The sequence below is a fragment of the Colletotrichum spaethianum genome (genome assembly GCF_022836535.1).
Source record: "Colletotrichum spaethianum MAFF 239500 DNA, contig05, whole genome shotgun sequence".
Lineage (NCBI taxonomy): Eukaryota > Fungi > Ascomycota > Sordariomycetes > Glomerellales > Glomerellaceae > Colletotrichum > Colletotrichum spaethianum.
The window spans coordinates 1,262,906-1,277,917 of NW_026054775.1; the positions used below are offsets into that span (position 1 = coordinate 1,262,906).

The 15,012-nt window shown below is 34.4% G+C and overlaps 2 protein-coding genes across 2 annotated transcripts; both read right to left on the reverse strand.

Annotated features, from left to right (window-relative positions):
* Positions 1–8,750: 8,750 nt before the first annotated feature.
* ColSpa_02888 (cytochrome P450 monooxygenase TRI1) lies at positions 8,751–10,158 on the reverse strand (the record flags this gene model as incomplete). Its single annotated transcript, XM_049269100.1, is given in 3 exon segments — positions 8,751–8,876; positions 8,895–9,178; positions 9,558–10,158. 3 exon segments carry the CDS (start codon positions 10,156–10,158, stop codon positions 8,751–8,753), a joined length of 1,011 nt encoding a protein of 336 aa, XP_049125057.1.
* A 2,006-nt stretch (positions 10,159–12,164) lies between these two features.
* ColSpa_02889 (pantothenate transporter liz1) lies at positions 12,165–13,866 on the reverse strand (the record flags this gene model as incomplete). Its single annotated transcript, XM_049269101.1, has 3 exons — positions 12,165–12,680; positions 12,744–12,953; positions 13,186–13,866. The coding sequence occupies 3 exons, from the start codon at positions 13,864–13,866 to the stop codon at positions 12,165–12,167; spliced, it is 1,407 nt and encodes a 468-aa protein (XP_049125058.1).
* Positions 13,867–15,012: the final 1,146 nt, after the last annotated feature.

A 15,012-nucleotide genomic window follows, 5' to 3' on the forward strand; every position in this document is an offset into this window, starting at 1 on the left:
TATTTTATAAAGAGTCTTATAGTTAAGAGCTTTATAAGGGGTTATATTATATAGATCTACTGCTATTAAAGTAGCTTTTTTCTATAAATATAAAGGCAAATTTACCTGTAAAAGCATAGCTCTTATTTTATTAGTTATAGTCCTTATTACTCTTTCTATTATACCGTTAGGCTTGTAAGTATAAGGTACTTTTATATTATGATTTATCCCTTTAATTATATAGGTATAATTTATAGTATTATTATTAAATTCTAGACTGCTATTTGTATTAAAGTCTTTTATCTTATTCTTATTTATATTATTCTTATTTATATATTCTAGAATAGCAGTATTAACTTCTTTTACTTCTTTAGTTCTAAGTAGTTTTATAAATATAAGTCTAGATTTTCTTTTTAAGAAGATAATAAACTATTAATATTTATTATAGGTAGAAGGTGTTATAGGTTTACAGAGATTAGAAGAGACTTTTTTTATATATTTATAATCCTTATTATAGTTATTAGAATACTTATTAACTTTAGTAGTAAAGTTTACTTTTATATAGGTATTACAGGTATAGTCTTCTTCTATTATATTATTAGTTATATTTGTATTATTTTTAAGTTGTATTAAGACTTTTCTATTTATGTGTCCTAGTTTATTATGCTACTTTTTATAATTATTAATTTCTTTATTATATATAACCTTCTTATATTTATAAGGTTTTCTTCTTATATTTATAGTATTTATATATTCTTTATAGTTATTAAGATCCTTTTTATTTAAAACCTTTATATTTAGGTAATATAGACTGTCTTTTATTTCTTTTTTATAAAGGGTTCTTTTATTATTTATATTTATTAAAGATACCTTTGTATCTTAGAAAAGGGAGGCTATTTTAAGTCTTCTTAGTCTATTTTGACTTAGAAGATTAATACCTATTTCAGGTATATAATAATAGTCTTTAAGGATATATATATTATTATTATTAGAAAAAGAAATTACTATATCTTTTTGTAGAGAGACTTTCTTTCTTCTTGTATTTCCTTAGTTAATATACCTGTTTATATAAATAGTCTTTATAAATAAGGATTTATTACTTATAATATTAATAGTAGTAGTAGTATCTAGGTAGAACGTAATATATTTATTATTCCTAGTTATATATATAGGTTTATTTATATTACTTATTTTATTATTAGTTATAGTTGTTATAGAGGAGGTTATATAACTTATATCTTTAAAATCTAAGTCTATTTTACTTTTTTTCTCTTGTTAAGGGTTATTTATAACTATATTGCCTACAACTGTAATATATGTATTTTCTGCGTCTGATTTATCTGATTCTTTTGAATCTTTTTTCTTTATTATAGCTTTTTTAGCTATTAAGGCCTTTTAGGCCTTATAGAGCTTATTTCTTTTTATATTAGTTCTTTGTTACCTTAGGACTTCTTTCTTAGTATTATTCTTATTTTTCCAGCCTTTAGAGGCCTTAATAGGATGTAGGAAGTTGTAGTCTTTAACTATATGGTTTTTTAACTTGTAGTATATATAATAAACACCCTTTGTCTTTTTCTAAGGCTTTTTAATTCCTTTTTTAAAGATAGAAGTATATAATACTGTAGAAGAACCTTTTTTTTTTATTTTATTTATAAGATTTATAAAAAGGGATTCTATAGTATAGGAATTTATATTTTTTCTAAGGGCTTAGGTTACGTTAGTTATAAAACCTTTATAACTATTATCTAGACTATTTAATACCTAAGCTATAATAACTTGTTTTGGTAAAGCTATATCTTTAGAAGATAGGTTGTCTGTAAGCTCTTTTACCTTATTAAGGTATTCTTCTATAGATCTAAAGGATTCTAAGGAGGTATTAAAGAACTCTTTATAAGTAAAATATTTGTTAATAAAACCAGTAGGTTTATATAGATCTTTTAGTTTCTTCCAGGCTTTATATCCTATTATAGAGTCTTTTATAACTCTTAAAAGGGAATTTTTATAAAATAGCTTTATAAAAGCTAATACTTTTATATTACTTTTTTGTTAAGAAGGTGTAGTTAGAGGGGTTATAAGACTAGAGTTAATATCTTTACTAATAAGTAAAGCCTTAAATCTAGTTACTTAAATATTATAGTTAAGGCTACTAGAAAGGCGTGGTATATAGATTTTTTCTATAGTATTAATTAGGTTTAAATTTAATTAGAATATAAGGATTTTAGTTAATTTTGGCTGATTAGAGAGAGATATTGGTATTTTGATAGTACTGTTAAATTTGTTTTAAAAAATGGGCCTTAAAAGTGGTTAGGTTATTATTAATAGTATAGTGTTGTGTGGTTACCTTAGGTTATAGATATATATGGGCCTTTAATTAAAGAAGCTTTTACTAGACGGCAAAGCAGTTAGTCTAGTGGTTTAGCTATCCTTTAGATTAACTAATTAAATTAGCAACTTAATTAGAGCTCTTAGGTTCAATTTTAGCTTAAGGTATATAGTCTTTGTTAAATATAGACTAGAAATAACCTTTAACTAGTAAGGTAGGATTGTGATTTGCCTGGAGCTATAGTGGCGTAAAATATAGCGATAGGTGTAGTGCTTGCCTGGTAAGCCGGTCTCTTTATTCTGCTGAATATAGACTACTAAGTGTAAGGTATAGTTGCCTTAGAGCTATATTCCTTAAAATTCCCTTAGCTAATGTAGTATGTCCCTTAGTAAGGTTGAATTTTTGTTATATAAAATAAGGGTATAAGTATAAAGGAAGTTAAAGGTATAAAGGAAGGTAAAGGTATAAAGGTTACCTTCTTTACTAAGCTAGGCTTATAACTAGTAAGAATAATAGGGGGTTATTTATAAATAGTTATAAAAAAAAGTAGAGAAGAATAAAGGTAAACAGAAAAGGTATATATATATATTAACTGTTAAGGTATTATTTTTTCTTGTTATTATTATAAAACTGTTTAAGTAAAAGGGATATCTCTTAGTTATATAGAAAGTCCCTTAGATATGTATAGTATCTAAGTGTATATCTAAGCATATATCTAAGCGCTAAGAGGTACTTATAGTTTCTCGTATATATATATATATGTCCGTATATACCTATAGATAAGCATAAGCGCTGGCATATATAATGCTTAGAAGTATATACGTTTATATGCAGTAGACTACATTAGTTTACAGTAGTTTACATTAGTATAGTTATATATAGTAATATATACTTTTATAGGTTATTTTTCAAGAAGAATCTAGAAAAAATAACTATATATTTATAGGACTTTTAGTTATAAAGTTATAAAGAGATTTATATATAAGAATTATAAGAATTTTACTTCTTAATTCTTAGTTAGTAATATAAAAAACTAGCTTAATATAAATAAAGTTAATAAAAGGGCTAATAAATAGTATTTAGGTTAAAGTATAAAACAAATTTATAAAAAAATAGCTAAAGTAATATAAAAATAGTAATAAGCGCAAAAAAAATAAGAATTACTATAACTAATTACTATAATTTATACCTCTCCCCTTTAAATATTTTTTACTATTTCTTTAACAAAATCAAAGTTATAAGCTTACATAATTTTATAAGTTATACTAAAAATCTCCTTTTAAGAGGTTAAATATATCTTAATAAGTAATTAAAGCTAAAAATAAAGCAATAAAACCTTTTATAAAGGCTTAAAAGCCTTTATTATTAAATAACTAAATCTTATAGTTACTTTTAAGTTAAAAGTAACTTTATTTTATATTTTTATAAAACTAAAAAAAATCTTTTTTTAAAAGAATAAAGTAAAAAAGCCTTAAACTTATATTTATATTAGTAATTTATAGTAATTAGTTATAGTAATTAGTTTACTTCTTTAATTAACTACTTAATAGTTAGCTTAAAGTTCTAAGTTAAGCAATAATATTAAATAGTATAAAGGAAACCTCTACTTTATTAACTTATAATAAGGTAATATTAAAGAATAAATTGCCTAAAAAATAATTAATTAGTAAAGTTTATTAATTATAAAATTTTAATTTTATTTACTTTTTTTTTTAATAAAAACAAAAAACAATTTTCAAAAGCTTATAGTCTCTAGAAGTAAAGACCTTTTAATACTTAATTAAAATTAATTAGAGAAGAGATTTTTCCTTTATAAAGATATTTATAGCAGCTAATAGACTTTAACCAAGCTAAAGAAAGCCTACTTCAAAAGCAACTTCAAAGTAGATAGAAGGTTAAACCTTCAGGTAATAGACCTTAGTAAAAAGCTAATTAAAAGCTATATACTAATAGTTAATTATATAATAGTACTTTTAGCAAATAAGATCCTAGTTTTATTAATAATTTATAGTAATCTTTTATAGTAATTACTTACTTCTTTACGTTTAGTAATAAGTACTTATATCTTTTATTAAATATTAATACTTTTAATAAAAAAAGAATTAACCTTAAAGTTATAATAATCTTTAAAATTAGCTAGCTTTTCTTCCATTTATTTTTCTAAGCTAAGAAAAAGAATCTTCTTTTAGTCATTATTATTATTATTATTTTAAATAACTTAATTATTATTATTAACCTAAATAAAGGCTTAGCTTTTAAAAGAGGCCTAATAAAAACCAAGTTATACAGCAATAATTCCTAAATAATTACTCTTTATTTACTTATTTTTAAGGTTAAAAATAAGTATAAAATAGATAAAAAGAAGGTTATTTATACTATAGTAGTAATATCATTAATTACCTTAGCCTTTATATTAGCCTTAACTAAAACTATACTATTAATATATAGCTAAGACTTCTTAAAAGTAACTAGTTTATAATTTTTTTAAGTAGTAAAGGACTTTTTAGTTTTCTTAAGCTCTTTTATTTTCTCTATTATTTCCTTAATACGTTTATAAGCTTTTTTAGTATATATATTCTTAGAGTAGCTATTATTAGCCTTCTGCTTTATACTAACACTAGAGCCTAATAAGTAGCCTAGAGAAATATTAGTTAAGTTATTATAATTAATTACTATAAATAAATAAATATAAATAGACCTTATAAAAGCTAAGAGAAAGATATCCTTAATAATAAATAAGAAACTAAATAAAAGTTAAAATACTTTTAGAATAAATAAAATTATTAGTTTTTTATCTTTAAATTAATTTTTTTTTAGAGTTATTATTATTATTATTAAAAAAAAAAAAGTAAAATTAAAAAAAAAAAAAAAGTAAAAATAGGTTAAAAATAATAAATAGAATAATTATAAATTACTTCATTTTTTATATCTTCTTTAACTATTAATTACACTTACTTTACTTATATTCTTTTACTTATTTTTTTTTTCTTTTTTTTTAATTTTACTTTTTTTTTTTAATAATAATAATAATAATAATAATAACTTTTATAAGTTATTTCTTTTTTTATTCTATTTTTTTTAAAAATTACTAACTATTTAGATTTACTATAATACTAATAGCCTAAGCTTTCTATAAGTATTTTTTAAAAAAAGGTATTAAAAAGCTTTTTATAAAAAAGAATAATACTAAAAAGTCCTCTACTACTAAAGCCCTAATAAAAAAACCCTTAGCTAAAAAGGCTACTAAAAAAACGCCTAAGAAGGTTATAGCTATTCCTCTAAAGAAAAGACATTAAAAGGCTAGTAGTAAGTACTTACTTAATTACTATAAGTAATTATTATAATACTAATTTACTTTTAGCTATTATTTTTTATAAAATCTATAAGTATTAGAAGTTAATTAACCTTTTAATAGCAAAAGTACCCTTTTAACGTTTTTACAAAAAGATTACATATAATATTTCTTAACAAAATAACCTTTACTTTTAAAAAGTAACTATTCTTATACTCTAAGAGGCTATTAAGACTTATCTTATAGCTATATTTAAAAGTATATAATTACTATAATTAATTATTATAATAACTAACCTATATCTTTCTAGCTATTTAATTAGTTACTATTTATACTAAAAGAGTTACTATTATAAAAAAGGATATAAACTATATTAAGTCTATTCTTCTTATTATAGAGCTAATAAGCAAAGACTAGTACTATTATTAACCTCCTTTAAAGTCCTTTTAGTCTCTTAGATAAAAGTTATCTAGTTCTAGTTCTAGTTTAGGTAAAGAAAAAGGAAAAACTAGCCTAATTATTACATAAAAGCTTACATTTAAGTAGCGCTATAAAAGGCTTTAGGAAAAAAACTGTAGTCTAATAAGGCTTTAAGAAGAGAACTATAGTTTAATAGTTAAGGGAAATACTATAAGAGGAAATAAGAATACTACTTAAAAGACATTTTTATAAGTAAGCTAATACTAAGAATTACTATAAAGGATTACTATAAATAAAAAAATTCTACTATTAGTACTTAACTTTTTACTTATAAACCTCTATATAATATATCTTCTTTAACTTATTACTTAGTAATAAATTCTAATATTTTACTCTTAAAACTACTAGTTTTTTTTCTTTTATTATTAATTAGTTTAAAATAACTAAATAAACGTTATAATTAAGATCTTTTTTAAACCTTATAAGGTCTTTTATTACCTTATTAACCTTAGCTTTTTTTTATAATAGTTACCTTCTTTCTTTTTTCTTCTCTTATAGCTTTAACTTTAATACCTTCTTTTTACTACTAAAGTATTTATTCCTAAGCTTTTATATTAATTTATTAATATAAGCGTTAACCTTAATAGCAATAAGTCTCTTTTTTAGTAACTTATTATTACTAATAAGGATATATTATTACTAGAATTATTTATTAAATTACTAGTTTTATAAAAATATAAAAGTACTAAAAAATAATATAAATAACTATAATAGTATATAAAAAGATTAACTTTCTTATATATTCTTTAAATTATTATTATTATTTCTATTATCTTTTTTATTCTTATTTACCTTAAAGTTAATCTTTTAGCTATATATAACCTTATTAATTAATAATATAACGCTACTCTTTTTAATATTTATACCTTATATCTCTTTATATAGATCTAATAGTCTTAACCCTTTTTCAAAAACCTACTTATACTTTAAGTAAATAATTAAAAAGTTCTTTCTTACCTTATTACTATAAGAGACCTTTCTATTATCTTTATTAAATATATTACTTAACTTATAAGTAATAGATATTTAAATAAAAAACCTCTTTTTTTTACTATTATATTTATTTTTTATTTATTTATTAGTTATAAGACTAGTAAACTAGCCCTTAATATTAATTTATATTATAAGATCTTTAAAGACTAGTTTTTTTATAATAGCTTTATTAGTATTAAGGTTTTTATTATAATATAAATTAAAAAGCTTCTTTATAAAGCAATAAGTAAGTTCTAAAATCTAAATAATATAAAAGTATATTAGTATTTATTAATTAAATAAATCTTTAAAAAAAAGTAATATACTATTTAAAGATTTATTATTAACTTTATTATATTCTTTATTATTATTTTTATTATAAACTTTAATAACGTCTTAAATAACCTCTTTATTAAGCTATTACTTCTTTATTAGCTTTTTTTTTTAATTAACGTAATAAGTCCTTTTATTTATTAATAATAGAAGCTAAGGTAATTAGTTAAATAATAATAAAGCCCTTTATATTAATAAAAAGCTCTTCTTTACTTTACTAGTTACTTATTATAGAAATATAAGTAATTATAGTAATTATTTATAGTAATTTAATAAAAAATAATAATATAGATAGAAGTAAAGGGAAATAAAGCTTATTTAGCCTAGAGAAAAAGAAAAGCAGTAAGGATAATAACCTCTATAGGGATAACGGTAATATATTACCTAATTTAAGCCTTAATAATATAGGAAACTCTACTTAATTTCAACCTGAGGTATTTTTTACTACGGTATGGCCGTTACTGCACTTATAACGCAGTCATCGATCAGGCTCTTAGTAGGTGCGCCCTAGCGTGAGTGAGGGATTTTTCGCGAAGCGGGGAATAATCCTTGTAGACAGACGTATCTATTCGTGCAGCCTGCATGTGATACTCGATTGTAGGTGCAGAACTCACCCAAGTGGGTTTCCTTCACCCATTTTCTCGCCCAAGGCACGGCTTCTTTTACACGATTGAAGTGTTACCTGAGGTAAGCAGGGTAAGCAGTAGGGTGAGAAGGTGGGACAAATCGTTGCTTGCTTGTGAGCGCCAATCGTCAACTCCCACCCACTGCCCACCCACTGCTTATCAGACCTAGTGGTATGTGAATGGATATATTGGTCGTTGTGGTACCATGTATCTGTGCGCATCAAGCGACTCATGCTCATCAATCGCTTCATGTGCATTCGCACCCTGTAGTTAGTGCGTATAATACAATCACTGCATCGTACAGAACAGCAATTACAGCAAGGATAGGAGCATACACATTCAGGGTCTCTTCAAACAGGAGGGCCACTATATCAGTTTGGTTGAGAGCTTTATACATATAGGAGCACAAGTCCTGAATGATATCAACCTAGCAGCTAGACAAGGCCAGAACCTACAAGGGCTAGCTACTCGCAATATCATCAGACTATTGACTACCAGCCTATCAGGCAGAAAAGGGAACTGAAATTCCGGACGTATATTCTAATATTCTAGGCAGACTATTACAGAGGTAAGAACGGCAGCAGGGACCGACAGGCTGGTCACCTTAATGAAATTCTCAACGGACGGGAAAACCATGGCTACCAGGAGACTTCTGACATGCTGGTCTACTCTGCACATTCTTGCCAATTTAAACCAACAGGTAAGACCTCTTTGCTGTTTGTGATATGGACCAAATCGTGCAGAATCAGAACTTGAGATTAACCTCTTCGTCGCGTCCACGAATCTCCAGCTCCAAAGCCGGGTTCATAGTAGGGGTCTCGGCATAGTCGATGATAATGGGCTGGGCATCAGCGGGGAGTCTCCACTCGTACTACAGAAGAATGTAAACCAGAGCGATCTTGATTTCATTGGCGGCAAAAAAACGTCCAGGGCAAGAATACTTTCCGTAACCGAAGCCCAGGTGCTTAAGACTTGTGCTGACTAGCTGGGCAATGTTCTCCATTCCGGGCTGCTCGCGCATACGGAGAAATCGGTAACCGTCCCACTTCTTGGGGTTCTTGTAGATATTTGGGTCGAACAGAGAGTAGGAGGAAACATAGACCGAAGTGCCCTTGGGGATGAAGGTCCCGTCGGACAGAGTGACATCATCGACAGTAATTCGTTGCATGGTAGCTACAAGAGGAACGGTTGTTTAGTGAACTAATTTTCTTCGGACATCACAGTATTGGACTTACCAAGCTGCAGCGGCTTCAGACGTTGGCTTTCCTTGTTTGTTTGTAGTATTTAACGCCGGTGACGTCCCTGTCAAGGGCAAGGGTGCCCACGGGGTCTAGTCTACATGCATGTGTCTCGCCTGCTGCCACAGTCGATCGGTATGCCCCTATCCTCTCCCTGAGAGATTCTATATATTAGTGTTCCGTCTTGTCAAATGCCAGATAGCTCTGCAGTTGCCAGGTTCTGTTACACTCGAAGATGTCCCCTGTCTATTCCGCAGCTTGCTGCGGGTAGATCGGGGTTTCCGTGTGCCCCGCTAAACAGTGCGAGTTCGCACCAAAGATGGTACTTTCTCGAGGGTCTGGTGTGTGACATTGGCTTTCCTTTACAACGCTGTCGAGCAACTTCATGCGGTACAATAAAGACTTCTTCCAGCCACCATCCCTCAGAACACCAAGAACCTCCTTTCTCAGTGACTCACTCATCTCAGGGTTGCGAGCCAGGTCAACCAAGGCCTGACCCAAAAGATCCGAGGTAGTGTGCATGGCGAGTTTTGCAGGAAACAACTGCGAGACAGAGGGGTCGCAGTGTTCGCCCTTGTAAGCTTGCTCAAACCAGTCGATGGCATCGTTTAACTTCGGTGGGTTGCGACCCTCGGCTATGGCAGCGGTCTTGAGAGCGCGACGCTTCTTGACAATTGGTTTCATAATGTTGGTGACCTCAATAATATGAGAGCGGGCCTTCTGGCAGCCAGGTAGGAACCAGTGAACGAAGGGTCGCAGAACAGAGGGCCCCTCCCGAAGACGGTTGACGGCATCAAACCCGTTCATAGTGTGTTCCTTCGTGATGGCAAGCCATTCTTCGTTGCGGCAGAGTTCAGTGCACAGAAAAACGCGGGAGGAGATGTGGCAGATAACGTGAAGGATGGTGGATCGCATGTTAATCGCGTGTCAGCCTAGGTCGTATTAGTCATCTCACTATGCAGGGGAGACTTCGTGGTCTCACTCTTATTGTCGGTGGATATCTTTCAAAGCTAAAGAGGTTTCGTCGGCAAGGGGCTCGGTGACCTCGGTTGTCCACTAATCGTTAATCCTCCACAAGTAAGGATACATGTTGCTCACGTATGCTTACCTAGAGCCTTGGTCAGATTCTTGTTGATGACACTCAGAGCGATACTGTTATGGGTGGACTGAAGGCCTCGAAACCAGGAGTCGTAGTCTGGAAGAACTATTTCCATTCCAATTATTAGCATTGAGCCCGCCCGAAACGAAAGATTGAGCGTCGAGAGCGATTTGTATCGTACTTCAGCAAAGAACTTGTTCAAGCTGAAACGCGAATCACTGCAAATCTCGTTGGCCATGAACGACGACAGCACAATGGTCTCTCCCATGTTGCTGAACATGCGAACAGGCTTGTTAGGGTTGGCGTTTAACCGGCATAACGCTGTTTTGCCCGGCTGTTGGTGAATTCGAATTTTCCCTTGGAGTTGACTAATGGGGTGTTGAACTTGGAACCCTGCATGAAATAGACGAAGACCATGAAGAGGATCGTGACGGAAAAGTATGATAGAATTCACTACCATCGTCCTTAAATCCATGGAACAGCCTAACAATTCGCGTACAGCTTCCAGATACTTCGAAGTCGGCCGGCAGTTTGCGGCTGATATTGCAGCTCGAGATCCTCAAAACGTCAAATCCCGTCCTTACCTCCGATGGGCCGTAGCGAAGGTGCAAATAGAGCAGTACACACCCGAAAAGGCTATAGGCCTAGCTGTCCTGCGAAATCAGCTTTATTTGTTGCCCGGAAAAGTTCGCATCTCGAGGCGGGTGTTCCCTCATCAAAACATACCTATGTACGCACCTGTCGAAGATGAGTCTCCTTACGATCTTGCCTGACTACATCATCACACTTTTCTCTTGACGCAAAACCCCAACTTGACTTGAAAACAAACCCCCAAAAAGTCACCATGAAATCTGTTACCGACACACTCGGCACACCTGTAGCAACTATGAAGCCCAGCTTGGCAACTTTTTCACTTGAGATCCTGGTGGTAATCGCCGGACATGTTGCTCAAGAAAGCATCGTCTTACCCGAGACCCAGCAAGCCCTCTAATGTACCATGAAAAGAAGAAGGTCCTAACAATATTGGCCCTGGCTCTCCTAGACTGCCAAAAAGAGGGTCAAGCATAGCTATATTATTCCTTACACGTACAAAAAAAAAAGTATCCATAACTTTTCACTTACTTGCTCCCGTATTTCTTAGGCTTGCGAAAGGGCCCTCTACCAGAGCCCCATCGTTCAGGCACCAACTACCTACCATATCAGCTCTCGATACCGGCCACGATGGGTCATTAGTTGAGCCATATTTACAGTGTTATGTTTCCTTCGTAATATAATGTAGATGTCTGTTCAACAGCAGCAGCTTATTTCATTGCATCGGCGCATAATGTCCTCTTTAACTTTTCAAAGTTCTCATTAGTTCTATCCCGCTTCTTTAGCGGGAGCAAATCAAGGTTGGAGGCATCTATGTTGGTGTTAAGGCTACTGATACAGAAATACAACACCACATTATAGGGCTTATACTATATAATTAGGGCCTATGGCCTTGTATCGTGTTTGTGGAACTTTTGTTGGCATTAATTCTCATTTCGGCCCGGCGCCGTACTAGCTAATGGCCTTCGGTTACATGACTACAGCAATTACTTAGACTCTGATCATCCTATAATATAAACATGATCGGTAAGGGTGACCCAATGCTAGATACCTGAGGTCTCATTATCGTGCATGATGAATGTGCTTCAAATCGTCCTATCAAAGAACACCTCACCCTTTATAACCCTGCTATAGCAGAAGGATATTCCAGGTTTGATGCCATTTGTAGTACCCTAAGTATATCATAAGTCCTACAAAGTGATCTAACTAACACTATGTGTATCTGCCTGACTTATTCTACATTAGGAACCGAAGCTGGCGCAGTGACTCCTTCTTCATCTCTCTTAGCGATTCCCTGCTTCTTCCTCTCGCGCTTGTAAAGGTACGCCACGGTAGCCGTGATGATAGCTTGAGCACCAAAGGCAACTGTAGAATAAATGAAACCTTTCTTAAATGTCGGGGCGTCGACTTGAGGATACGTCAAGATTGGCACCCAGGCGTTGAATGCGTATCCCAATGAGTTCATGATGCCAATGACTATGGCGCGCTCCTCGGCATCAGCGCCGCAAATCTCGTTAGTCCAGCTCATGCTGAGCGGTCCGTACGGCACAGAAGCACGCTGCAGCAGGAATGCGAACCACTTCAGGCCGTCTGGAACGTTCCAGATGGCTAGAATCAAGGCTGCGAAACCGCCGAGGAAAGTAGACACGGACATAACGCTAGCACGGTGACGAATTGCATCAGAGACGATGGCGAAGGAGACGGTGAGAACCAGCTGGATTGCAGATGCAGCTGTAGGAATGATGTTCTGAAGAGTTCTTGTTAGTCCCTGGTAGGGTCGGTTTCCATTATCGTCATGGCATAAACTTACAATCTTCTCCACAGTCTCGCCCTTTGCCTTCAGCCACAGTGAAAAGGGGTTGACACTGCTGGACGGGCCGATGTTGATAAAAACAATGTAGAGAATCGTCAATAAATAAACGTGCCACCGACCAAAAATTCGCTTGAAGGCAGAGCGTCCCAACTTTGTCCGAGGAGCACGGCCGACGCTCGCCATACGCTTGCGGGCCAAGTCTCGGTCCTAGTCGGCATCAGTCATCGTGCACCGTGGTCGGATGTAAGTCCCACTACTCACATTCTGATTTAGGTAGAATGCTCTTGTGTTCTCTGGAAGATCCGGCAGAAAGAAAAATCCAGCAATACAAATAGGCAAACTGATTATTCCGTCCATGATCTGAAAGTCGAGGTCACGTCAGCACTGAGACATGTCCCCACATTATAAGCACGCCATATCAAGAGGGAGGAGAGCTTACAAATAGCCATTTCCAGCCCGCAAGGCCATGCACACCGTTGAGGCCGCGATAAACGCCAGCTTGCAGATAGCCCGAGAACATGCTGGCCGCAGCTGAGGAGGCGTGGAAAATGCACGCTCTCTTGCCCAACTCAGACGGCTTATACCACGATCCCAGGATAGTATGAGCGGCCGGATAAAAGATGGACTCTGCCAAACCGACGAAGAAACGGATGGCAATAACATGATTTGAGGTCTTTGCAGCCGCCAGACAAAATGTCAAGACTGTCCAGAGCAGCTCGCAAGAGGGCACCCAAATGGATGGCCGTACCTTGGTGAGGACGATCTGCGAGGGGATCTGACCCACAACATAGCCGACCGTCCAGGCTGTGTCGATGAGGTTGATTTCATTGCCGTTCATCTGGAGATCCTCCTTCATGCCGCTGACGAATGCGTTGCTAATGTTTGTCTGATCGAGGTTCTTGATGAAATAGCCCAAGCTTAGCATTGTTATCAGGAAGACATCGAGCTTCTGGATGAATACGCGTTCCTCCGGTGAGCGTCCCGGCTCGTAATCCCAGATATATGCCCACCAAGGCACCTTCTTCTTCTCGACTGTTGCCGAATTGTGCTCGTCTGAAAACGACTCGTCCACCGTGGCTCCTTTCGGAGACGCGGATGCGTATTCGTGCTCTGACCCCATTCTGAGCAGAGGTGAGAGCTCTACCGGATCCGATGGGTTAGCGCGACGAGAGGATGGAAATTTGAGTTGAGAAAAAGAAGCAAAATGCATCCATCCGTGAAGATTTAGGGGAATCCCGTACCTGATATATGTATCTCGCTTCCTGATAAAGTGGCCATCGCGCTGCGCTAACGGAGGTTTCAAGTTGGCCACAATATCCTGAACACTGGAAAGCTGCGAGATAACACTCCGACGATTGTATGGAGTCCCGAAGCGAATGATGTGCTGCGAAGCGTTGTTGATTCGCTCCCCCTTGGCGTGGGGTGTGTCGCCATCGCGGGGTCCTGTGTCGTGATCCGGATATCGCTACCTCAACCACTCGAAAAGTAACCCTGATACCGCTGTAGCCTCGGCGCAACTCCCTGGATTCACAGAGACCTGCGTCTGGGCGTCTTGTGAGGTAGGGTAAGAATCAGATCGATTAGCGGATGATTTTACAAAACCCCTGCTGCACGTCTCGAGGTTGCGGTATCTGGCGCTGGCTCGTCGCAATTCCGGGCGGACCGTTGACATAGTAAGGAAGATGACAGCTTCCCAACCATTAATCTGTGATGTGTTAACATGATTGAGATGTTGCAGCTGAACCACCGGGAGACCACCGGTGGCGTAAGCCGAAGCCCCGCAAACCGGAACGCCGGGCGCTGTGCGGTTGCCGTGCGGCCGCTGCCCCGTATGCGCCGTCCACGGACCCGATATCGTGCATAGTTGTTGTCGACCTGCAGATGTGGCCCATCACGGGGCCAATGTCCAATCCGGATGCAAGTGCAAATGACGATCTAGTATTTGGGGTCGTTACTATTTTGCTTTCGTCGGCCCAGATGATCGCGATTATAAATTCGATTGTATGAGATACATAATCCCTGATTTCTGGGTTCAAATCTATACAGGTCGGAATCTGCAATTTACCTTTCGCATCGACGTTTTAGCGAAGATCAGATCTGTCAATCAAATTTACAATAACCGCGTAAGGTAATACAACTCCTTTACGTACCTCAGTACCAGGCTGTTACCGGAGTAATTGACGATGATCAGTAGCTTGGCCAACATACCCGTGCCAAGTGCCAAGCTTCTTTCCCAACTTGCCAAGCTCGTAGCTTTGGGGGATCT